This window comes from Choloepus didactylus, chromosome 13, assembly GCF_015220235.1.
Source record: "Choloepus didactylus isolate mChoDid1 chromosome 13, mChoDid1.pri, whole genome shotgun sequence".
Classification (NCBI taxonomy): Eukaryota; Metazoa; Chordata; class Mammalia; order Pilosa; family Megalonychidae; genus Choloepus; species Choloepus didactylus.
In genome coordinates this window covers 31,753,458-31,779,677 of record NC_051319.1, presented here as the reverse complement: position 1 = coordinate 31,779,677, position 26,220 = coordinate 31,753,458, and the positions used below count along the sequence as shown (strand labels likewise).

Genomic DNA, 26,220 nt, shown 5'->3' with positions numbered 1-26,220 from the left:
ATTCTCTTGAAGACCTCATCATTAAGCATTGTTGCTGTATCCTTATGAAGTACCCGTCATGCCTTCTAGACCATTTGTCAGGGGTAGAGCTTTATGTACTAACTTTTTGTACTAACTAGTTTTCAAGCTTATTATACATTCTAATCAGATTTTAGAGTGACTTTGAACATAACAAACGTTAACTTTAAAAGAAAAACTGTGCCTGTATCAGTAGTTAGCCACTATGGAGAATAATCTTTGGTGATAGGGTAAGATTTTAATCTGAGAATGATGGCTATAATTATATCTTGAATTATTTCTCCTATGACATTTTCATTTTATTCCTTATTGAAGAAACTACCTGAGACAGTATTTGCTTTTTTAAAGATTTTATTTCCTGAATAAAATATTATGCCATGAATACAAACATACTTAAAACTTAATCTTCTGAAATATAAGCAAATTTCAGATATGCCAAGAAATTTTAAGAACTCAGTATTTTTTATTTTTTATTTTTTGTGCCATCTTAAAAGAAATACTGAATTTTTTCCCCGTGATATTTTCTTCCTCCTTGCCACACTCTAGATGCCAGGGAGAGTTTTTAACTAGCTATTAAAAATAACCCAGTTTAGGAATTCGTGGGAAGTGTGAGGTATTCATCAGTATATATTTACTGTCTGAAGCTGATATAGCTGTAAGGTTTTTTAGATTCAATTGATCTTATTGCGCATGTTCCCTCCCTAGGTTGCAAGACGTGCTTCTATTTGCATAAGGCCCTGGGCAAGGTTCTTTCTTGCATTGATTGGCCTGTCCAAGGCAGCCTGATGTGTTCTTACATTGATCACTTTGTCTTTTTTTAGAAGACAGTGTTACACAGAGTTCATCGGAAACATTCTAGGGAGAAGGTAAAACTTTACCGCAGATGTCTCAATTTTATTCAGATGTTCCTTTGCATATAGGCCCTTCTTACAAGAATAAGTGTCTCTTTTTTCTCTTTCCTAATTTGGATGTTTCTGCAGTTTGAGTGCACTGTAGGCTAGATTATATTTGAAAAGCTACATTAAAGAAAATTGCCAGAGAGTATACCACTTATTTTGTGCCATTTTTGTTTTTGAAACAGTATATATCGCTTACCAACTTAAAACCATTTTCTTTAAAGATGATCTCTTAAACCTAGACATAAACTAAAATTTGCTGGTGTTTATGACAGGTTACCACTTGTTTTTACTAACTCATATAGATTCCTTAGTTTTAGTGGAACATACATTGCTTTATGTGTTCAAGAAAATAAGGAGTTTTATTAGTTTCACTATGCAACAATGATCCAGAATTCCTTGCCTGGTGGTATTCATCATTATTAGTAATGTTAATGTGAATAGTATAAACATGCCAAATATGGAAATGATTAAGCAGCTATATGCCTATTATGGGTAAAGTATATTTCATTATATCATAGCTTTTACATTGGGGGAGTGTTATTTAGTGACATTGAAACCTAAGTTTAAGGATTAACTCTTCAACCGAATCTGTGAGGAATTGAGCAATGATTGTTTTGCAGTTTAGCACTCCTTTTTGGCTGGTCCTTAAGTCAACATTTATATTGTTTGCCAGAGAACATATTTGTCTACACAGCTAATTATCAAGAAAATGCCCATTACCCGAACCTCTTTATTTCATTTTTAGTGAGGACCTAGTGAAGGCTTCTGTCAAGTTGCAGGGCAATATCCTGCTACTGACCAGCTTGCTGTTTTGTTAGAGTCTATGTGAGTTTTTTACTTTTGGCAAAAATTTAGAAAGATGTCATAGGCGAATATCATTATTGTGCTGCTGGTAATTAAACTCTGCTACAACAATTCCTTAATGGTTTTAGAAAGTATATTTAGTAACATTTACTGCAAATCAGGACTTTTTCTTATATGCTGTTTTATTTTCATTAAATAGGTCAGTATTTCTGAATATCATTATAATATAGAAATGAAATTTAACAGAAAAACATGGTATTAGTTACTTTACTCAATGATCTCACTGTGGTATCACTCAGTATATTAAGAGCCTAGAAATCTTTTTCTACTTTTTGATACTAAAATATAAGAGATCATGTTTCTTTTATTTACTTCAGAAATGCTATAAGTCACGCTTTAAAATTAAACCTAGAATGAATTAAATGTTTATCAATAATCATGTCAAGTTGTTAGATAATGTCATTTATTGTTTTAAGTTGTCCACTGAAAGTTTTAACATTAATGAGGTATATACATGAATTACATGATATTTATTCAGCAAGTGGAAGTGCTGGCAAATAGAATTGTTATGTATATGTAAATAGTATATTTGAGAAAATATGACCTTATAAAATTAGGTTTCTGGATGATTGTGCTTATCTAGAATATCAAAATTGTTAATCATTGTTATATATAAATTATAAAAATATGAAAAAAATTATTCCAATTATAGTGACAATTATTTTTTGAAGATTTATTCTAAGTTTGGTAGTTTGGGAAAGCAACTTCTGAAAATACCAATGACAGAGGCACATAAAAGTATTGACATGAAAAGCCTCTTCATATACTTATATGTAGCTCTTCAAACCTGAATCCAATCTTTGGAAACATGGATATTACATTGCAACTTTTGTTCTGTGAATCTCAACGTGGTGCGAGTATAGCTTTCTGAAATGGAATTGTATACTGTTTGTACATTTTTTTCCCAGCTAAAATGAAATGTACATCATCTTGCATAATTTACTTGTCTCTTATGGTTAAATTTACATATCTGAATGAATGAATATTTATCTTAAGCTCCTGCTAGATAAAAAACAATCTCACAAGTAGAGAAGAGTTTTTTTACCTCAGAATGCAGAAGAGCCTCTTTATTTCACAGCATCCCGTGATGAAACAAGCTAATTCAGATGCTGGGAAGTGCTTTTGCTTAGTTATGTGGAAGAACCATTGACTGCATACAACCAACAAGTGTATGGTGCTACAGGAGATCCACTGAAAACCCCTTATAGGACTGAACAACCCCCTAACAGAAATGACCATGAGCAACTGCGAATAGATATAAATACACACTTGAGCTAGCCAAACTTTCTGCCATCTAATTCCATTTTAATTGCTGTATTTTTCCCTCCAAATTTATACCACATAATCAACTTCTTATGTGGACACAAATTGGAGAAATCTAATTCTGGAATTAGATTGCTGGAAAAGAAGGAACTTGGCCTCCTTTTAATTATGAGGTTGCAGTATGATGTCTGCTTTTTTATATAAATGCTCAGGTAATACCCAGGATCCCAGACTAGAACGTGTTCTCCACATCCTCCCCCATGCCAGAGGAGGTCTGAGTGTGAAGTGTGTTCACTGTGCTCAGACTTTTTGTAAAACTTTTTTGGGGAATCTGAGGGGTTTTGCTATGAGGTGCTGGGGAATATGAAGGTGAAGATAGTGAAGCAGCCAGTAAAATTTTGTCCAGTGAAATCCATTAGTTTTTCACATATCTAATGAAGAAGCAAAGCATTGCCAAAAAGCTAATGACTTTTCAAATACAGGAATAATAACTTTTAAATCATAGAAGGAAGGATACCCTGATTTCAACCCTCTTCTCACTATTTCCCTTTGACAAAGCCTCGTATATTTAGATTGGTGATTTCTAGAAGTTGCCATGTTTCTGTGTAGCATATTGGGAGTCTGAGAATTTCTAATAATACCATAGTAACTTTGTAGTAAAAGTCATTAATCATTAATTATATATTAAAATGCATATCTTCATTAAATCTCAAGATGTATTTTTTATTTGACTAATGAAATAAAATTTGGCATCTTACCATCCAGGATGTGCTTATAAATTTCCTTTCACTCTGCATGCTATTTTTATATACCTTTAGTTGTTTAAAACTTAAGTTTCTATTGTAACTTTGATTTTTAACTCATAGTGTATGTGTGTGTGTGTATATATATATACACACACGTATATATATGTTCCAAAATTTTTAAGATTATAAAAAATTAAACATAAAAATCAGTATATAAGCGCTGAAGCCAAAATGAAATATTTACTTTGTTTTATGCAAAAATTTTACTTTTCTGAGGAATAAAACAGTTAAATAAAAAATTACATAATTTCTGAATAAAATAATAATTTACCACCTTTTTCTTACTTTTCCTCACTCCCCCAAGATAATATAAATGAACAATATCTATCCATTAATAAGCAAGTACTAACCACTGATGGTAAATATAAGCAGCTCTAAATAATATGTAAAATACTTGTGGCTGTAGAAATAATGGCAAAAGATTAATATTTGCTTAGGCTGTATTTCTTCTTTCCAACTTTTAATAATAGTGAATCACTCCTGAAAATGAAAATGTAGTGCAGTTTTGTTTTATCATCTTGAAGAAAATGTTTTCAATATAAGTATTTGGAAACTCTTACTGAATAATATTTACTGATATTGCATGAAGAGATGTTTACTTATTAGGTACAGGGGTGAATATGCACGCATATGGTAAGGAAATACCTTTCTTTGAAATTATCTTTTCTACTCTTTCTGCCTTTACACAGTTTCCAAGAATCCTCTCATTTGTAGTTATTTGGAACACATTTACAAAAGAAAATTTGTATTTGAACATCTTTATGTGGCTTTAGGAAATTAAAGCTAAAAACTCAATGTTTAAAATAAATCTTTTTGTTGGTGTCTGTGTACATATATTTCCAAACTCTTATTTGAAATGTTCTAGAAAGGAATCAAGTGTAATCATAAGCAAGTTAATGCTGACAAGAGGCTATGTGGATTACAAACCTTTTCCATTTCTTTTGACCTTATAGTTAAGATAATAGCTCTTAAGCGCTATTTCTATACTGCTGTATAGAAACCTAGTTTCACAGTCTCAATACTTCTAACCTAGCACTTTTTTCTTGCAACAGGCATGTACTTGCTTACCTTTGTCCTTCCCATAAGGAAAACCTGGCCCTGGAGTTTTATTCATGCATCTTCAAAATCAACATTTATAGAACTGTTCTGAGTTAAATCTAAAAAATATTAAGGAAATCTTTAATTTTATCTCCAGAAATGAAAGCTTTGCTTAATGGTGTTCTATTATCTCTTAGCCTTTAGAACATATTCCTTTCTTTTTTGGGTGTTTTTTGGGGTGTTAAGTGAAGCTGTAAGTACCCATGAAGACAAAAATTAGAAGTTTCATGTCGACATAAACAACCACAAAACTAACTGTGTTTAATGTTTTTGCCTGTCAAAAAGTCCCAGAAATTACTTGATATTTAATGCCAATTCCAATAACATGTCATGATTGTGCAGCAGTTCTACCATGGAAAAAACAAGGCCTCTCCTCTTATGATCAGACACATGGCTTTGGTTTTTCACTATCACCTATCTAAGTAGGTACCTATTATTATTTATATAGGGTGAAATTCCATTTTCTGTAGAAATTTTTATGAGAAGTAACTCCCAATTTTTGAGGCAACAAAATATTTATTAGTACAATTAGCATGTGCGTATAAACATGTCCATTCTGACTAAAACTCCTTAAATTTACCTAAATACTGTTACAAGAAAGATTTTGTTGTTTTAGTTGTTGTTCTTTACCCAAGGTTTTAATGGCCCTGCCAAAGTTAAATTTATTTTTTGAAAAACTCATATTAGGCATTTTAGAACTTTTTTATAAACATTAAATAGAGTTTCAGCTCTGTTTTAACCAGAAGTTATTGTAGCTTCTATCGTAAATACCTATCTACTCTTATCTATCATTCCGAACATTGTATTTATGTCTGCTACACTACTGCATTTTGGTCTTCCTCATTTTAAAGATTGAGCAATATAAACACACATTGGAATCTTTTCATAAAAGGCTAATTATGTTCTTTGCTTTTTAAAATGCAAAGCTAGTAGTGTTTGCGTTATTGGTTTATGTGGAAAAGTAGTTCATAAATGGCTCCTTATATAAATGCATATTTTAAATAGCCTTGAAATTTTTTTTCCTTGTACTTTTGATGCAAATAAAATTAAGTGATAGTTTTTCTAATAATTCGTTTTTCATTACTAGTTTCTTTGAGACACGTACAATCCTCTTGGCTTCTTTCTTTCTGTTTACGTCATTTTTATTTGTATAGGCATTTTCTTTTTCATGGCTGTTTTTTTGTTCCCACTTATGGGTTCTATGATAGAAACTACTGTTAATAAATAAAACCTAGATAGTATTTAGCAGAACAAAGTGCTAACTTTACCATTTTGTTTTAAATGTCATTCATATGTCAATACGTGACTCATTGATCTTTAAAAACAAAAACAAGTTTTTTCATATATTAGATTATACCAAAGATTATTTCCCAACTTAAATTCCATAAAGTAAACATCATATAACTCAATATTTAATATTGAAACATAATTTAATTTAATATTTGAAATTGAAAATGTGTTGCATTTTCTTCCAAAAAGATGTGTTTGGATTGAAAATTTATTTGAATTTAAAATTTAGGATTCACTTTTCAGAATATGCACAGTAAATTTACAGCATTTTCAAAATCAGTTTCCAATAAGGTCTCAATATGCTAACTTCCTGTTAACAACAAAAAAGAGAAAAATGTCTAAACACCCATTACAGCTTTAATTACAATTTCTGATGGGTTTGAAACCTTCGGACTCCGTTCTGGCCATTCCACTTTAGCCTTCAAGCCAAGCTGCCTGTATTGTGTATTCGGCAGTTCCTATTAGACGTCTTCACAGTGAGTGATTCTGCTGGGCTTGCTGACACCCGCTTCATGCATGACATGCTGTGCTGGGTGGAATTTTTTTCTTAGCTGCCTGGAACATTAAAGACATCTTGACCATGTCAGTCTCTGTACAGTGTGTGTGTGTGTGTGTGTGTGTGTGTGTGTGTGTGTGTGTGTGTGTGTGTGTGTGTGCGCGCGCACGGGCGTGTGGTTCGTGGGTGGATGCGCACACAGTCCTAAGCAAATCAGTGTTAAATAAATAACTATGTGATGTTCCTTTATTTACATCTAAATTTTAAATTAGAATACTGATGAATTTATATTTATTACATGCATAATTTTTATAGTTTTTGGACAGTTAACATGAACAACTTTCCTTTAGCTGTGGTTATTGACACTAGGGGGCACTGCTTATCCTCAGTTGCATCTTCAGGAAATGAGTAAAAATACTCAGCTGATTTCTATGCTCTTACTTTAATTAAAAATTGAATTTAGAGAACTCTAGACTGTTTAATTCTTTGTCATTCTAGTTTTATTATAATACTTATATGTAGTGCTCACAAACAAATACAGTGTTCAGTGTCCAATTGAGTAACTTTCCACCCCTCATTGGAAATGTCATTCTTGGCAAAACCAGAAGGGCAAGTTTGCCCAGTGATGAGGTTCAGATCCCTTGCCAGCTGTGCTTCTAGCCAGCAAGTGTGATGAACAGATTTAGAAATCAAGTGAGAGAAAGCATTCAAGAGTTAGTGTGCTTCATTTGGATAAAGGTCAAGAGAAAGATAAAGCAAAGGATAAGAATGAAGAGCACAAGTAGCAATCATTTGTACCTTTTGCTTATATAAATTTTTCAGTAATCCTATATGTAAGTTTTTTCATGTTCTTGGTACAAAAATGACTTGTAGTCCTTCAAACTTCTTCAAAGACTGTATTTAATCCTCTATTTCAGCTGATCATTTAAAAATCAGTAGAGAAAAATGAATGTGCTCCTAGTAATAACTTCATTTGTGGATTAGAAATGTGACTGCTCTTGCTTAAAAATAAAGTGAGGACATAATTTACTAAAATTTTCAATTGATAATCATAGTTTGAAATCTTAACATAGAATATAAATATTTGTTCTATTTGTTATTTAGAAATGTAATGTCCATTCATTCTAAACCTAAATACTGCTGTTTCAAACCAAGGCATTACCTGTAATCTCTAAGGACATTAACAGCATTATTATGTTATATTTAAAATATGCTTTTCAAATAAAACATGGAAAGAAATCAGTAGCCTACAGAAAAGAGAAAACTATTTTACTTTGTTCTCCTATTAATCAGATCCATGACAGAACTGGTAAAATTTTGTCTTCTCCTCTAGCGTTTTGGTCATAACATATATATGAAAATAAGCTGTTAAATCTGTTTACCTGTTTTTAGTAGGTGAAGACTGATTTTTAACATGAGTAATTAGAATAAAGTATTTTTTGCAGATTTTAAAGTTTTCATGGCAGATGTTTTACACCCTGACCAAAAAGAGTCAAAAAGAGTGTTAGTATGTAGTCAAGATTGTTCTGAATACTGGAAAATATCTGAGCATAACAACCTGGGCAGTTTTAAATAAAATTTGTAAAATACCTTTGCTTTGTGACAAACCAAATTGGTTTCTACTAAATAGGTATTTTAATGAGAAATTATTTTTTTAAAAATCTTGCAAAGGGAAATGGTTATGTACATTATCTAGTTTGTTTTTTTTCTATTCCAGTTTTCCAAAGTGATTTCTTGGTACTGTTTATTAAATAACATATACTTTAAAATATATTATTAGTGATTAGTTTTCTGTAATTTCTTAGAAAAAATTATTTATAATATATGGTTCAGAGAGAGGGGGATATATAATATATATATTATATATATAATATATATATGGTTCAGAGATATATTATATTATACCATATAATATATGGTTTAAAGAGAAATGCTTTTTGTTATTTTTCTTACAGGTATTTTTCTTTTTCCAATTATTTCTACATAACATCATAAGAGCATTAGCCAATTCACATTCATCTCTGATCTTTAATAATAGATCTGTCACTTACTAAGAGTAGGTACCACCTTGTTAGACCTTATCAGTTTATAAACAAAATGCTGATTAATCAGTGTGGGGCAGCTTTTGTTATATTCAGCATTTTCGAATTTGAAATGTTATTTTCCTGGTACTAACCATCTACAAGCAATCAGATGCCACAGCCCATTTATAATAGGTTTTTTCCGTTTCTAGCCGAATGTTGCTTTTGTCTATAAAAAGTTAATTTCAGAGCTTGATATACTTGCATTAATTTTTGAGATGGCTGGGTGTAGTACAGCAAAGACTAACATGAATTGTGCTGTAGCTAATTGTTTATTACGTCAAGCCAGAGAAGCAGTTTTAATGTGAAGGCTGCAGTGTGTCTATGGAAAAGATGGAAACTAACAGAAAGGGTCTTATAGACTGCTTCCTAAGGGTCTTGAAAGAGGACCATAGCAAAGAGAGGGAAAAAGAAGAGCAAAGCCATCTGAAAGATTATGTTTTAATACTTATAATTCTGGACATCTTTGGAATTTTTTTGTGATTGAAATAAGTTATCTTGAATAGCAAACCCCAACCCCTATCCAAACATCTTTGCTTCAGAGTGAGAAAGCTCATTGTAATGTTATCTTTTCAGAACCATAAGTGTTCTCTAAAAAACATATGACTGAGATGTTTATCAGCTGGGATGTTTTCTGTAATTCACAATAAATTTGAATAATTTGATGTAATTTCTGACAAAGCTGACTGTTTCCACATTCATTTCCATAGGAAGACAGTAATCGACATGAAGAAATCAGTCTGACTGACTTGACCTGCCAAACTGATCAGAAAAAAGCACAAAACAACAGCCATTCAGTCCACAGAATTAAGGCAGTTTATATGTCTAAACCACCTTGGTGGCCTCTCAACGCACAACTTGTGTAAAAGTAAATCACTTTGGAGCCTGGAGTATTACAAGGAAGTAAAGCACTGGGACACATCATCAAGGAACTAATGGCACATGTGTTTTAGGTAGTACACTGTGGGAGAGCATGAAGGAGAGGCATTATCAGTTATGGAACCTGGAGTCGGGTACTGGGGATACCCCATGTCTGTTGAAACTAGAGGTGACACCTAAGTCACTTCACCTCAATTTTCTCATCTCTACAGTGAAGGAATTGGACTGGATAATTTTTAATATCCCATGATGTTACTTGTAAATTAATTCTTCTGTATAAAAGATGATGGGAGATATCATTGCATTATGTTCATGACTATTAGAATGTAGATTTTAACACATTAATGTCTAACCCACCCACTCTGACCGCGCAGACTGTATAAAAAGTGGCATCAAAATCAAATTACCATGTGAAAACATCTAATTCAACTACTGGAAAAGTCAGTGACAAGTTTATTACCCTTCTGTTTGAGGAAGAAGGGTACTAAATAGATCATAGGATGTGCTGGTAGTTGTGTGGGAAGAGACAGACCTAGGGAAGTCTTGCTTGTCCTAACAACTTTGTGACAGAAAGTAATATGGTAGATTTCATCATGACACCCACAGTGAGAAGTGGCAGGTTGGGCTATTGTGAAAGAGGGTTAGAAATCAGAACTATGGAAACTCAACATTTGTTCCTCATTCCTAAGCATCATCTTCTTTAGTGCTCTGCCTGTGATAGTATCTCCTATTGCCCCCTCTTTGTATACCACTGATTAGAGCAAACTTTCCCCTCAAGTTTTTTTATTCTTTTTTTTTTTTCAGTCCAGTGTTCTTTCAACTTATCTTGAATGGCATTCACTGTCCTCGCTTCAGACACATTGCTTTTTTGGTGGTATTTGGCCTCTATTCTTTCATACATATATGCCTAGAAAAGCAATATCAAAGCTGTCTGGCAATTTACCACTTCCCTTTCATCCTAGCTCTTCAGTAAAGTTTTTCTGAAAGCACCCCACTTGTTCTCACATTTCTATATGATATCTATTTTGCTTATAATTTCATTACATAAAACCTATGTGTAATTCTGTTTTGTATATTGCCTTTTATATTATTAACACTCAGTGAAATGATGTAAGAATTTCAATCCCCAATGCTGTCAGTCTGTCACCTTTCATGAACAACTTTAAAATTCTGAAAATGTAAATGAAGTAATTAACCTGATATGAAACAGTGGCATATAATTGACTTTCTAAATTAGTGAACTACTGACTCATTTTTATATCTTTGCCATTTTATAGGATTTCATATTGGCTAAATTGGCTACTTAACAAAAGGTGTGATGTAACATAAATTCTGCTTTCTACCATAACAAATACTGGTCCTTATTAAATATCCTGTACTATGCTGCCTAAGTATATTTATTTTAAATTCTTGCTGTTTGGATTATTTCATACTCATGAAACTAAGACTATATAATGATAGTAGAGTGGAGATCCTAAATCACTGACTCAACTAGTGGAATATACCCCCCAAGAAGTGCTAGGGAAAAGAAGCATGAAAGTAAGTGGAATTTGTGAAAATAGCCTAGAGAATAATTGTTCCTCATAGACTCTTTCTCAGTGTAAATTTTTCAATGCCATCTTGCATCAGAGCTGTCACCGATGTTTAAATGATAGGTTTCAGAGTTCTCTTCTTCTGTTAGCAATCTGAGGTGCTACTCCAGTGTTTTCCATTAGGGTGGATATTGATAGAGGATACTTAGCATACAGTGACTGTTGTTTATGGCTCACTAATATATGAACTCTAGAAGTGCTCTTTTACTACATGTAGTGTATGTGCTTGTTCTGTATCTGTGTAATGAAGAAACCACCATATACATAGAGGCAAATAGCTACTTCCGGTCAAACTCCATCTTTCTTTCACCCAAGGTTTATATAATTTTGTGCAGTAAATACAACCCTAAAAAGCCCAATCTGGGATGAACATATTTCAAACCCTTTATTCCCATTATCTTTTCAGAGATGTGAGATGTGTCTTCATAAGAAAAATGTCTCTAACATGTAATCAGAATCGTATTTAAGAACCCTAACTTAAAGGATTGTCCTACATTTGTTGGCCAGTGGAGTGTGCATTTAAACAACCCTTATAAGTAGTTAGTTGAGTAGAAATTTCCTCCAGCAATAGTACTCACTTGAATGTTTAAGCAGGCACATAAGCTTCAGGTATTTAGTATAAGTTCCTATGTAGAAGAGCCCTCTGGAGACCCTTATTCAAATATTTTCAAGCAGTGGGTTTCAACCTCTTCCCAGTGTTTGGGAGTTCTAATAACCCACAATTGATGAATGCATCCTATTTTTAAAACAGGTGGTTTTGATTGAGCTGGTCATGCTTTCCTTTGTTGATAGGTCAATGCTGACAATAGGATCTAAAATTAATATCCCCCAATATATGCAATTTAGGCCAGTACTACACCATTTCAGTTGCATAAACATGAGCCTACACAGAAGAAATGCAGTAAGTTTCTTGGCTAATTCAGATTACCCTTAATTTCTAGCAGTTAGTATAAAGCAACTAAGATCTGGAAAATAATCAAAATCTCAAATGCCTGTAGTCCCCAAATTATTAGCACAGTTTTAATTTTCTTCCTGTAATAGAAAATAAAAGCTGAGATTTTAAAAAACTGACCTAGCTAATTTCACAGTGAAACCTGTCTGTCTACACTCACCCTTCCATCTCCCCCTACCAATACCACCAGGTTTTAGCTAAGTACGGCAGACACCAAGTAGTGATGATTGAATACTTTATTTGAAGTTTTGGATTATTTTATACTTAAATGGATTAAGGTTTGAATTCACAGGTATAACTGCTTTTTCTGACATCTGAGTTTCATTTGAAATTCAAGAAATCAAATTATTCACCCAATGGATTTATAGGATAATTTTTGAAATTTGTGATTTTGATTTCTTACTGCTTTTCAACAGGCAATACTTCTCATTCTTTTAACTTTTGGCTTTCCCTTTATGATCTTTAGTTGAGGAATAAAGCAAAATTTGATGGGGTAAATAATATGGTGTCAGATTGTGAGAGATGTAAAAGCTAAGAGAAATGTACTTGATCTTAGATATTATTGAGCTAAATCATAATGTGTCCTTGCGTACATGGATAAGACAGTAAAGTGCTAGACAGATTGGAAGGACAGTTTAAATTTGAATGGGCAATAGACTAATGCTGTAATTTCAGTTATGGCCTGTGATGGACACTGTGATGTACTACCCAGTTCCTCCTTCAATAAAGCACAATTGGCCCCCAGCTCTTGGGAGTGCGCTCGATGGACAGCCTTCAGCTTATGGCCACTTCAAGGGATTGCCTCAGCCCACAAGGGGGCAATCCAGCAATAGAAGAGGGTGGTAGATTAAAGTCCAAGCCTTCTGGGCCCCACTAGGAACAACTCTGAAGGACCGTTCTAGGTCCAGAGCTCCCCTTGGGATTGTGTAACTCTTTTGTTGGGCCTTCTCTCTCTCAGCCCATTATTGCTTCATTCCCCTCCCTTCTCAGGTGTTGATCCCAAGGACACTTCTTTTTCCTTTTTCTGTTTTTTTTTTTTTATTAAATTCAGTTTTATTGAAATACATTCACACACCATACAATCATCCATGGTATACAATCCACTGTCCACAGTATGATAATATAGTTATGCGTTCATCACCACAATCTATCTCTGAACATTTCCCTTACATCAGAAAGAACCAGAACAAGAATAAAAAATAAAAGTGAAAAAAGAACACCCAAATCATCCCCCCATCCCACCCCATTTGTCCTTTAGTTTTTATCCCCATTTTTCTACTCATCCATACACTAGATAAAGGGGGTGTGATCCACAAGGTCTTCACAATCACACTGTCACCCCTTGTAATCTACATTATTATATAATTGTCTTCAGGAGTCCAGGCTGCTGGGTTGGAGTTTGGTAGTTTCAGGTATTTACTTCTAGCTATTCCAATACATTAAAACCTAAGACGTGTTATCTATATAGCGCATAAGAATGTCCACCAGAGTGACCTCTCGACTCCATTTGAAATCTCTCAGCCACTGAAACTATGCTAAGCATGCTAAACTCCATCTCAGAGTCTGTTTCCTGGAGAACCCAGCCTGCAAGATGGCCTATTTTAAATGCCCTAAACCAGACATCATTCTACACCCTAACCATCATCTCCTCTCATCTGTTCCATTTCTGTGAATAGCACCTCCATCCATTCCACAAATAAATTTTGAGAACATGTTATGTGCCATTCACTGTATAGGTAATGGGGATGTGGTGTTGACCTGATAAATATGGCCCTGCCATCTCAGAGCCTTCATTTCAGTGGAAAAGAAAGAAGTGAACAAATCATTACAAATATAATAAGAATCTCAGAAGGGAAAATGTAGGAAGTTATATAAAAATAGCCATGTTGTCAAAGACATAGGATTTGGAGTTAAAAGATTTAGCTGTTTAACTTACTAACTGTATGACTATGGACCAGTCACTTATATTCTCTAGGTGTCAATTTCCTCATCTATAAAATGGATGCATAATCCCTTAATTACCAATTTACTGAAAAATAAATTGTTCTAATGAGATAATCTATATGAAATACTCTGAATATTAAGCTCTCTTCAGAATGTATCTGAACCTGCCTTTCTTCCACTATGCAAGTTCTTCCTGAGGGTCAGAAGTCACATATTACTCAACTTTAAAGTAATAATCTATTATTAGACGAGTTGATAAAACACTGATTTTCCTGATTATGCCAGGTAATAGTCTTTCCAATAATTGAAAACAGTACAGATAACTGGAACCAGAATTTTTTTATAAAAAATATTATTTATTATTTTAGAGTAACTTTGTTAACCTTAGTAACATTTCCAACACACCAAGCATGTGGAAATTCAAAATAAAGATTTTTAAGAGAAATGTGCTAAATAATATATTCTCCTATCCTCTGATTATCTGCTATCTATCATTGCAGCTGGAAATCTTTTCCTTCTACCTTTCTTTTTCCCATACCAAAAGAAAATGGTATACTTTAAAACTTAAATGTATTAACTCTCTCCCAACTGAATGTGTATGCCTACCCCAGTTGAAACCTAATGAAACTTTTTGCCACAAGTTTTTAAACCATTCACTGATTCTTAAGTAATAATTTATATAACCTAAGTATCTATTTCTAGTTTATACGCATTAATATAGACTTATGAGTGATAATGATTTTTTAATTTATTGTGAACATGCTTGCTGGCTTATTTGTGTCAGATGTATTCTTTCTTGGTATCTAGTATGTTTATGAAGTTTTTTTTCATTTTTCCATCTCAGACTACTTATGTCTCCACTTAGAAGTCTCCTTTGCTAAGCCTGCCTTAGTTTTTTGGATTGGCAGTGTTTAGTCCTGCTTAATACTTTATAATATATTCATTTCATATTTATTCATTGTAATTTTCAAATTTGTGCTTTATAATATCTTACCCACTTATTGTCAGCCTTATAGAATTACATAATAAAACTTTTTATCTAATAAGTCACCTTGATAATCACTTACACTATTTTCTCAATATGTGTCCCCTATTATTTTTTCTTACAATTAACTTGTCTCTTCCATAATAGATATTAACCGTTTTCTTGAATGGTAGAGTAACAGTTTTTCAAACTATAGCTTTATTTTCTCACATCATGTATTTTTGTAAAGTGCTAATCTTTCCCAGTTCCCATGTTGTCAATCACTTATTGTTTGTTGTTTTGTTTTCCCTTTTCTTTTTCATATAAACCTATCTTACACATGCTTTTTTGTTGCTGAGGGAACCTACACGTGGCAGCATGGTTTAAACAGGAAAGGAAAAGGAAGTTATTACTTCTCTCTTTTGGCTGCCTGCAATAATAAATCATAACTTGCCATTCCCCAACTGGTGGCTTGAGACTTATCTTCATAAATGCATGTGACCCAAGAAGTTTCAGTTTACATACCCTATCCCTTGGTGTTCTTGCCTGTGGAGAGCCTTTTCCTTCCTGAAATTAGACAAAGGTTGCAAGAATTGAAGCTAGGTCTTCAAAGCACAGGAAAAGAGAATGTTGTCTTATCCTGTTGCTGCAGTGGAGATCCAGCTGGCCATGTTTACCTAACTAGGGTGTGAGACTGCACGTCCATCTGTGAGGGGCTCAGCACAGCACTAAGGCTTATTCTTAAGTTTTGAACTTAGGAACCTTTGGAAATAATTCTTGTATGTTTTCCTACATGATTATTTTTATAGTGACAACCATGTAGGTTTGGGGTATATGTTAAAATCGCTAAGATTTTGCTAGAGTAACATTTAACTTCTGGGCTATACTTACATGTAAGATGGCTATAATATTTATCATTCAAATGAGGTCACTTTTAACAGTGAGAAGAGATACTATTATTAATTACACTGAGATAATAGGCATAAACCAAGATGATACTCAGCAAATGAGAATTTATGGTCACCCTATTTATACCTAATTATGTCCTTTAAAAACATTTAATCAAGCCCAAATCACTTTACAAAGAAGGGGGGGGGAGCCATTGTATGACACTTCAAAATTGCCACCCTGTCAGTGTGAGTGTCAGTATCACTGAAGAACCCATAGGTAACACATCTAAAAGGAAGGATACATTTCAAAATTAACGTCAAGGTAATAATAATAGCTAACATTATTGATTGTTTACTGTATGTCAGGCACTATTCCAAGACATTTATATGCCTTATCTCATTTATCCTTCAACCACCCTGTGAGGTAACTAGTACTATTACTCCCATTTTTCTATTCTTAACAATGCTTAACTAAAAATAAAGATCTAAGTACATCTAGTTCCAAAGCCTATGCATGCTTTTAACTACAACACTATACTGCCTTCCTCTGGACATATTTTATAACATGGTTAAAGACATAGTCAGATACATGTCCTTTATGTAGAAAACAACGTGGTAAAGGGGCCTCTCTTTCACTGCTAAGTCATAGCTCTGTGCTTTGTTGCCAGCCCATATAATTCTGAAAGGGTTCACTGGTGGGAGGAAAGTGGAGCTGCCACAGTATGGCTTCCACAATTCTGCTTTAATTTTCAAGTGCATGGTGCTATGACTGGTCTAGTATTCTGATTACAGGATTTAAACAGGCACAATAATCAGCTCTTTCACTGCTCAGTCAGACATTTATAGAAGTGTTAGACACATATGCAAAGGAAAAAGTAGCCCTTCATAAATTTTTCCTTTATGGGTCAATAGTTTTTTCAAAAATGGCTTTTGTCATTAAATGCATTTATAAATTAAGCTTCTTTTAGCATCTTCTGAATTTAGTGGGTAGAATGCACTAGTTTACACATACAGAGTAGTTCATATTGTGTGTTTTTGTGGGATCACCTATCAAAATGTTTGTTTACTGTGTGTCAGGATCTCTGCTAATTGCTTTTTCTTTAGTTCATTTAATATTCAGATGTGACTAAAATATATTTATCATTTCCCTTTACCCATAATGAAACTGGGGCACAGAAGACATTGAAATAATTTGCTCAAAGTATAACCAGAAGCAGCAGAACAGGGATTTGAACCCAGGGAATCTGACTCCACAGTCTTTGAATTTTACCACTGCACTACTTACAGAGACTGCTTACTTGAAAGCTTCTACTTGGAAAAAAAAAAAAAAAATGAATGCAGATTAGAAGTGTGAACTGTGAGTAGCATGTGAGAGGTGAATGACATATTTGTCTGAATTTCCTGCTGGGCAGTTTAGTCTTCACATTTCATCTACTGAAGTATGTGTATTTCATTATAATCACTAGAGGTGCTTCAAGAGCCTTGGGTGACAGTACCAAGGTTTTAGTGTTGTGGCAAAGATGATGTTCACTCTGTGAATAGCATGTTCTTGAGATAGACTTATACAAAAGAATCTTTAGGAAGAATAATAAAAAAAACAGTGTCTGACATTAACAGAAAAGAATCTGCCAAATCAAGTCTCAGCTGGTTAGTCATCTTGGCACAGGGTACACTTTAACCCCATGGGTCTTATAACACAGGACAGTGTGCCAGAAATGTAAGGTGATAGGAGAGGTTTGTGGTAAAATACTATAGTTTATCAAACCACATAAAGACTACACTCAAGTAAAAGCACTAAGTGTAATTATAATCTGCATAATGAAAATGTGAAAAGATACCAGTTTTTCATACTTCACAAACCTTTGAAACAACTTAATCTTAAAAATTTTAGCTCTAGAGGGAGCTGATCTGTATATTATATTTTTTAAAGGCATCCAAAATCTCAGCTGTGCTATTAACCAGAGTGATGATTCATTCATTCTCCTACAGTAGGAATGGTCCTCAGATTTATAAATGTACAGTAGTGTCAGATCCTAATCTGATGGAAACATGCATTATATGATTTTCTTTTAGGATTTTCTTTCCTGTACAAGTGATTCACATGCTGTAACTCTGACAGTGCATATGTGTAACGCATGTCAGAATTTAAAAATAAGGTAATGGATTTCACTGATGGGACAACTTTAAAACATTTCCCTCAAAAACATGTTTAAACTATGAATATATGCAAATATAGACACGGACATGCATGCACATGCACACACTCCTAACCCCAATCCCACACTGGCCTCCTTCGGGGGATCTCCTTGGACTCTAAAATATGAGAAGTAATTATTCCCTGTGCTGGGCCACAAGTATGACACATTAAATTATCCATTTCTTTTAGTTAGGGTAAAAGCCAACTCTGTTCGGGGTTCATGTCTCATTTCATTTGGGAGTATTGAATTGGGATGGATTCATAATGCCCGAAACTCAGGACCCTGGGCTACAGATGTGGAACCACTTCCAAAGGCTGCATGACAGAGCATCCCCATAATACCAACGTCCTCTTGCCTTCAAAAGCTTATCTTCTAAGCCACAACAAGTAGACATTTTTATTTCACTTAACGGACTTAAAAGAGCCTTTGAGTTTTCCTTTGCTGAAAGTAGCACACAGTAGACTTCTGGAGGAGATAGAATCCAGGGGGAAATTACAGTGGTCTATAGGGACAAAAAAGGAATTAAGGATCTCTTAGGGTGACATGAGGCATTTGGATTTGATCAGGTAGTTGTGAAAATAGTGGCAGGTCTATCATTTGAGAGCTTAGGTGGGCAGGAAACATCTGCCTGATTTCTGAGAGATGGCTCGCAGCCCTGTGGAAGGACCACAGCACACACAGACCCTCACCCTCCCACGCCTCCCCTCTGATCCTCCGGACTTCATCCTTCCAGATCTTCTTACACACACTCTGATAGATTCACCTGTCTTATCACAGTTATTTATTTTTTTTAATAATAACTCACTCTGAAACCAGAAGAAAAAAATAGGTTTTTATCCCCCTCAAGTTCAACCCCATAAAAATTTTTAATATAAAGATAAGCCTGCATACATAAGGCATATATTTGTAATCTGTTCAAAGTACTTAATATTTATTAGGTTAGTGAAACTTTTGTTAGACTGGAAACATGTAATACAGTGAAGAAAAAAAACATTATGTTAAATTAAGATGAAAGGATTGTGAATAGATAAATGGGCATAATTAAGAAGAGGAAACAGAAATAGAAGGTGAATAGGAGCAAATATTTTCTATTAATTCTCAAATCATCAACATGATTTATAGAAAAATCTAATTTCTCTTATCCTAGGCATCATTTATTTTACACTGGATCTTAGCCAAAAGACTGAGAAGCAATAACTCATTTATTTTAGAACTATAGAGTAATTCTTAAATGCTGTTGATGGTTTTTGCTTACAGCTTATTTCCATCATGGTATGATTTTAATAATTTCAACAGTCTCTCATTCCTTACTAATCTAGATTTAGACTATTTTTTTTTTGCCAGTTTTTGTTTTAATGTCCAAGTCAATGAAATACTGTATATTTGAAAAGGGAATTTATCAGATGAATTCATTTATGTAAGAGTATTATGATTTATTACTGAGAAATAGACTCCATGTGATAATAATGAAAAGATACAGAACTTAATGCTCAACTGTCAAGTCACAGTTGTGCCACTTTGTACCTGTGTGGCCCTCAATCAGTTTCTCAACCTGTCTCAGTCTCAGCTTCCTCATCAGCAAATGGGGAGAACAATACAAGTTTTGCATATATTTCAATATTATGTGAGAGCAAAATGATTATGTTTTCATTTTGAAATGTGTTGAGTATTAAACACACACAAACATAAATGAACAATATTTTAATTGCATCTTTACCATATTTAGCCTATTACACTGTGAAAATTTAGAATGTTGGTATCTGGAGTATCAAAAAAATTTATTCTGTTTTATCCAACTCTTGACACCATACTGAAGGTATTATAAACACACTGGGATGCCACCCTTTATTTTTAGAAGACTGATATAGATGTTAAATTGATCTAAAATGGAACTATTCAAAGGGATCACTTTGTAATTCATTCAAAAGTACATAAAGACATTTGGATCACAGGGTCTTATCATATTTCGAGACTAAAATCCCTTTGAAAATCTATTAAAGCTAAGGACCTTCTTTCAGGAAAATACAGAATTTTGCAAGGAATTTCAAAGTGTTAACTTCTGTGGATACTAATTAAATACCACCATCTCCAACCTAGATTGACATATAGTAGGATTTTGGTGATCTAGCTTCCTCCCTTTAAGATTTCTGGATTTTCCAGACTATTGTGGCCTTCTATTATAGACTATTATAGAAGTTGTTTTCCTGCTCATCTGTGCCTCCACCCATTCCTTGCTTTAGCTACAGTCTAAATCCAGATTCCATTCTTCAGTCCATCCCCACCATCACCACTCACCTGCATTTTTTATCATGCTCATTTGCGGTGGTGGCTGTAAGGAAGGGAAGCGGGGCTACAAACCAGGCCAACAAATGCAAGCATCAGAGGCTTGGGACAGAAATGGCAGTTTCGGATAGTTCTAGTACTATTGCACCAAGGTTGAAACAGAGGTAAATAAGCCTGAATAGCTAGACTGTTAAGACTTTCACCTATTCACAATTCTACCAATCCTAAACAGTCAAATATTTGAAATTCTTTGTTATGAGGTTCATTTATAAACAAGTCTTCACCGAGATGCTCTGGAATTTGTCCAATCCCCACCTCTAATAATAAATGAAAGTGCTTTTTAAACTGTAGAGGACTACAACAGTGTAAGGAGTATCGTACTGGGCTGTGAAGAAAAGTTGCACATCATCAAATCCAGTATAAGGACATGAAATGTCAGCCAGATGGACAGACAGACTACAGATTTTTTTTTCTTCTCTAGTCTGCCTAACAACTATATATTTTTCCCTGTTTGTAGAATTTTAACCCCAGATTTTCTAATTTTGCGCTAACTCTTCAGCCTATTCATTACTTAATTTTATCTCATTTCACAAATAGCTCTCAAGATTTAGTGTATTTAGACACTGCCTTAAGTATGTATATGTTAACACTACCATAAAATCCAGGTCATATTTTAAAATGCAAAAATATGCTTATAATACCAGAAAAACATGTTCTTATTTTGTAACTTCAGCAACAATTACTCTAGATCCCTAAAAATGTTACTGTTTAGAAAATGAGAGTAAAGATCAATAAATTCTTCATGAGCCAGGCAGAGTCTAGTGCCACTATATTCTATATTCTAGTGCCACTGTGATCCAATGAGAATATTTTTAAAATAAAATCTAGAAGGTAGCATACTACTTAATAATTAATGTGAAGTATTGAGTTAGATTATTATATTTTATTTTTAAAATATTATTCGTATTGTAAGGTGAATTTTATGATGTTGATAACCAACATTGATTTTAAGGTTTCAACATTATACAAGCAGAATATATAGGGCACAAAGACTTAAGGTGCAGAAATGCTGCTGACACAGCATTAATAGCGAGTTAGATTCCCATTAGGTAGTGTTCACTGGGAGGGGATGTGCATTTGCAGGGTGTGCAGGAATTTAGAAGAGAGAAAGAATAATTCAGAATGCCAGTAGGCATCATTTGGTATCAGAAGTCTGGCTTGCAGTGTTCTCTGTATCAGCTTTTATAGGCCATTCAGAATCCTCCCCCTTTTTTAACGTGCAGTATTATATTTTTGATAGACAATTCATAGAATGAATAACAAATGATAGAGAAGTTGCTCTTTTGCTTCGATAGAATTAAAGGGAAAAAAGACATCTGATGCAAAGAAATAGTAAGAATATTACCATGAAATTCAAGCCTTGCATTTATTTTATTTTACTGTAATTTTTTATTAAGCTGTCCTACATTTGGAGTGTAAAATTAGGGTCACTAATGTTAGTAGATTAAAAACCTTTTTTTATTCTTTTGATGTAAAACTATTATTTTTCGATGCATTTATCTTGCAGACTACTGATGAATTCTTCAGTGTCTTCAAGCCAAGCCACCATTTTTTTAATCATTTAATTTTATAGAGACAACAATCTATACAAGGATGTTAAAGTGTAATAGTCTGTCTACATAAAGAAATCTATTCGAAAGCAAAATGATACTGACAGTCTTTGAAGAGAAAGATCTTTGTGGGCATTTAAAACACCAAGGATTTTCAGGTCTATGGTGAAGAGTAGGCTTATTAAATTGGAGAAGTCAAAGCAAGATTATCTTTCCCTACTGATGTGCCATCCACTGAAAATTAGAAGTTAGCTCTAAGTAGCTAACATGAACCCCGGGTACTAACTTCCCTGAAGCACTGAAATAGAGAGTGGTGGAAGAAACTTGTAAAAGAAACCCTCAGGGATTCCTCCTTTTTTCCCCTGTGATCCCTTTAATCCTTGAATTGTCAAACCACATGGAAAATAATAGAGCTGCGCCATTCTAAGACTTAAGTGGTATTATCTTTTTAAAAGAAAATATTAGGTCTTTTCAAATCTCTGGATAAAAATAGAGCATGTTTTCAGTGCAGAAAAAGAGTAACTTTGAACCAGAGATGCATATTGCATTTTCATTTTTAATATAATATTATTATTATCTATGACTAAGCAGGCTGCACCAGTAGAAAAAAAAATTATAGCCAATATTTTATTTTCCTTTTTTAAAACAGATGATTCAACGAGAAGCAGATGTAAAAAGTAAGGTAACTGCTGTGGCATTGACAGACTCTGTTCACAATGTGTGGCATCAAGAAGCTGGCAAAACGATTCGGGAATGGATGAGAGAGGTGAGACTGGATTTTTTTTTAATGCTGAGATGAATGGGTGTGAACCTTTATATCTTGAGCCCCCACCACCTTATATCGCCTCCCACCCCCATCCTCCATTTCTAGAGGCGCAGAGCATTTAAAGTGAGTAGAAAAGACTAGACATGACTGAAACAATAATAGAAAACCCTTCTGAAGAACAAATACTTTTTTGAAAGCCCCTTTTTTTTTTCTTGCTGTAGAATATTAGGTATGCATATAATACCCAGTAGGAACTTTGGCTGAAGAAGGTCTCAGTGTTAGGAGATTCTTATTCCCTGATGTTTCATTTTGCTACCAGCTATTTAGCATTGGTGCTGCTTAATTACAAGAGAGAAGCTTAATGTACACTTAGTCTCATCCTTGTCTTCTTGAAAGGCAGTGTGTGCCGCTCTTAAGTGGACTGGCTGACTACTGCCAGTAGGGGGAGAAGCTGAAATAGTGTTAAGCCTGACCCTTCAGCTAGAAGAAACCAGGGTCTGGCCATGGTCCAGCCTCAGGCTAAGAAAGCTTCGTTTCACATTTTCTAAGGGGTGGTGAACCTGAAAATTAATAGGGACTCATTGAACAAGCACCCTGCTTGTTGTTTGTTGTTGTTTTAACTTTCAGCCCATTATTTCATTCCTATTATAGGTATCTGGCTGATTTTTTAAAAATGTATATTTATCTTTCTGGTATTATAAGCAGTTGATAACAGCAGTCCCATGCCATAGTAACTGTTTAGTCAAATCATATACTCGATTTATATGAATGATCTGGTTGATTTTCCTGGTTTTCTCCCAGTTTTATTAATAGAATACTCAGATATTTATTCAGCTGACTTGCCAAAGAACTCTGCGGCAGGTAGATTCCACCAGCCCTCGTGGTGACACTGTAAGGACCAGAGAGTTAATGTTGGAAAGAGTTTCGAATAGGTGGAAGAACTAGGCTATATAATCCCATAGTGTTAATCATAATATCACCAACCTGTTATTACTATTGTTGTTATTCTCCATTATAAATGTTTTTACTCCATTCCTCATAATGATGTAAACAAATCAAATCTATTCTAACACTCAGGTGTTTACTGACCACAGTGCTTTTTATATTTGTTCTTTCATAGTATATCTGCATCCTTAATTGCCTTTTCCAAGGGTCGAATTTTTTTCAAGAGGAAGTTCATGTATTTCTTGCCTATACCGTATTTCTTGCCCATGCTATTTATCAGGCCCAATGGATACATATACAACTCACAGCATTGTATAAAAATAGTGAGGTTGATAAATGAGCTGTTAGTAACCCTTTCCTACATATAACTAATATGGAATTCAGTACTTGTCTCTAACTAGAAACTTGCCTGTTCATCATTTTTTTACTGAGAGTTCTTCATGTAAGCCTCATTCTATATGACAAATATAACAAAATTCATTTAGATTTACTTTTTAAGTATTTCTAGGAATGGACCTGGGATCCCTTTCAAAAATATGGGTATATTAATTTGTGCATGTTTTCACCTAAGTGACAAAAGTTGAAGGCATCTTAATTTAATCAAAGTAGCCATTAATTGTTTTTCAAGCATAGCTTTTATAAAATTTGTAAAAATTTTATAAATGCTATAGCTCCTGGATAGTTCTTAAACTTCTTTCAACTATACCTTAGGGAAACAGAATGAAAAGTTCTGTATTTTGACCTACCAAAATTTAAATTCCAACTCAAGTACTTACTTAGCTTTGTAATCTTGGAAAAGTTTTTTATCTTTGACATTACATATTCTCATACAAGAAAATTTAATGCCTGCCTTACAAATATGGTTGGGAAATAACAATGTAAAGAAATAGTACTTTAAAGAGATTTAATAGATCACAACTATTATTGTTACCTTCTTACCCCAAATAATATAAAACACATGAACTCTGTTGTCCGTATGTTTTATGAATGATTTGCATATTCAGATAGTCTTATAAATGGGAAGCAGGGTGGCATATTATAAGTAATTCAGAACAAAGGGTCAGGAGAACTGAGTTTTGATAATGATACTGGCTTATTCACTCACGAGGTAAATCAATAAGTAATGTACTAGATTCTCTACTAAGACTTACAATCTTGGGTAAGCCACCCCATCTTTCTGGGACTGTTTTAAAATTGTGACTTACAGATTATAATTCTTATTCCATTTATTTCAGGAACTATTGTAAAAGACAAAGATGATGACTAAGAAGAAAACCTCTTGAAAAGAAAATGGTGCTAGATAAAGAAATGAGATGTATTATAAAAAAACACCATAATATCCCAGAGATAAAAATTATTAGGTCATTATTGATGGAGCTTTGAAATTATCCCTGCTCAGAGCTCTTTCCAAAAATGAGAACAAAAAGGGAGAATGAAAAGTCTCTGCCAGATATCTTGTAGGAATGTATGAGCCCCCCATAGAGATTTCTAAAGCAAACTGTGTGCTGTTTGGCAAGGAGTCCAGCTTTCCTACATGCAAGATGAAACTTCCTCCCCTTTCTTATTGTCTACTCTGCAAGGGTCCTTGAAATAATAATAATGTAGAGCAAACAAGCCTGGATTACAGGAGATAGAAGACTTATCTTGAGGGTAGGTGTTTGGAGAAGGGTGTGGTAGGATAATCTTTGAGTTCCTCAACATCCCACTTTCCTACCACTTCCTATCCTAGTTTCATTTCAAATCAACTCCAAACTTGAGATATTTTGCAAACATTTCTCCCAAGAAAAAAAATACCTTGGCTTAACTGGAATGTTGTCCATAAAAAATAGCAGCCTGGAAATAGATGATACCTCAGTGCTTTTGTTCTCATGAGAATTGGTTCATTCTTTCACTAAACACTGCTTCAAAATTTGGAAGTAGGATGGTGGTACAAATTACATAGTCATTCATGTTATACTAAACACTAGTACAACATCTTTCTGTTTTCTAAGCATTTTAAATTAATATGATAAAGTTGTTGATACTAAAGTGTTTATTTACTCTAAAAGTTGATTTTATTTTTTTAATTTTAGTAATCAGCCTACAGAAAGAAGGAATATATTCTCATATGTGTAAATTTTAATAGCAATTTCTTAAGAAAGAAAGAAAAGAAAGAAAGAAAGAAAGAAAGAACCATGAAGGTGGTCAAAAAAGGGCTTTTTTTGGAAATTAGAAGTGAAATCTACTCCCAACCAAAAGACCCACCATAGATTCTAAGCCAGCCATATGAGGAGAGATACAAAGTAGGTGAAGGCAGCTCTTAAGAGGTACTTATTACCTCAAATTCCAGGCCTGTAAAGGGTGAATGTCCTATCCTCACATACTCCTGACCCCTGGAACTCC

General features: G+C 33.9%; 1 protein-coding gene across 21 annotated transcripts in view; it reads left to right on the top strand.

The window, feature by feature from the left end:
- Positions 1 to 26,220, top strand: part of FAM172A (family with sequence similarity 172 member A) — a 546,681-nt gene that overhangs the window by 308,937 nt on the left and 211,524 nt on the right. For 18 of the 21 annotated variants that reach the window (XR_005211300.1, XM_037800716.1, XM_037800724.1 and 15 more), the window contains one exon: positions 22,777 to 22,893. Coding sequence is in view for 18 of the 21 variants with exons in the window: in XM_037800716.1 (XP_037656644.1) it covers positions 22,777 to 22,893 (117 nt within the window). In the remaining 3 variants the exon portion in view is untranslated. Of the gene's footprint in view, positions 1 to 9,525; positions 13,212 to 22,776; positions 22,894 to 25,073; positions 25,489 to 26,220 lie in introns of those variants that run through there. The other 3 variants (XR_005211303.1, XR_005211304.1, XM_037800722.1) reach the window with 2 other exon arrangements.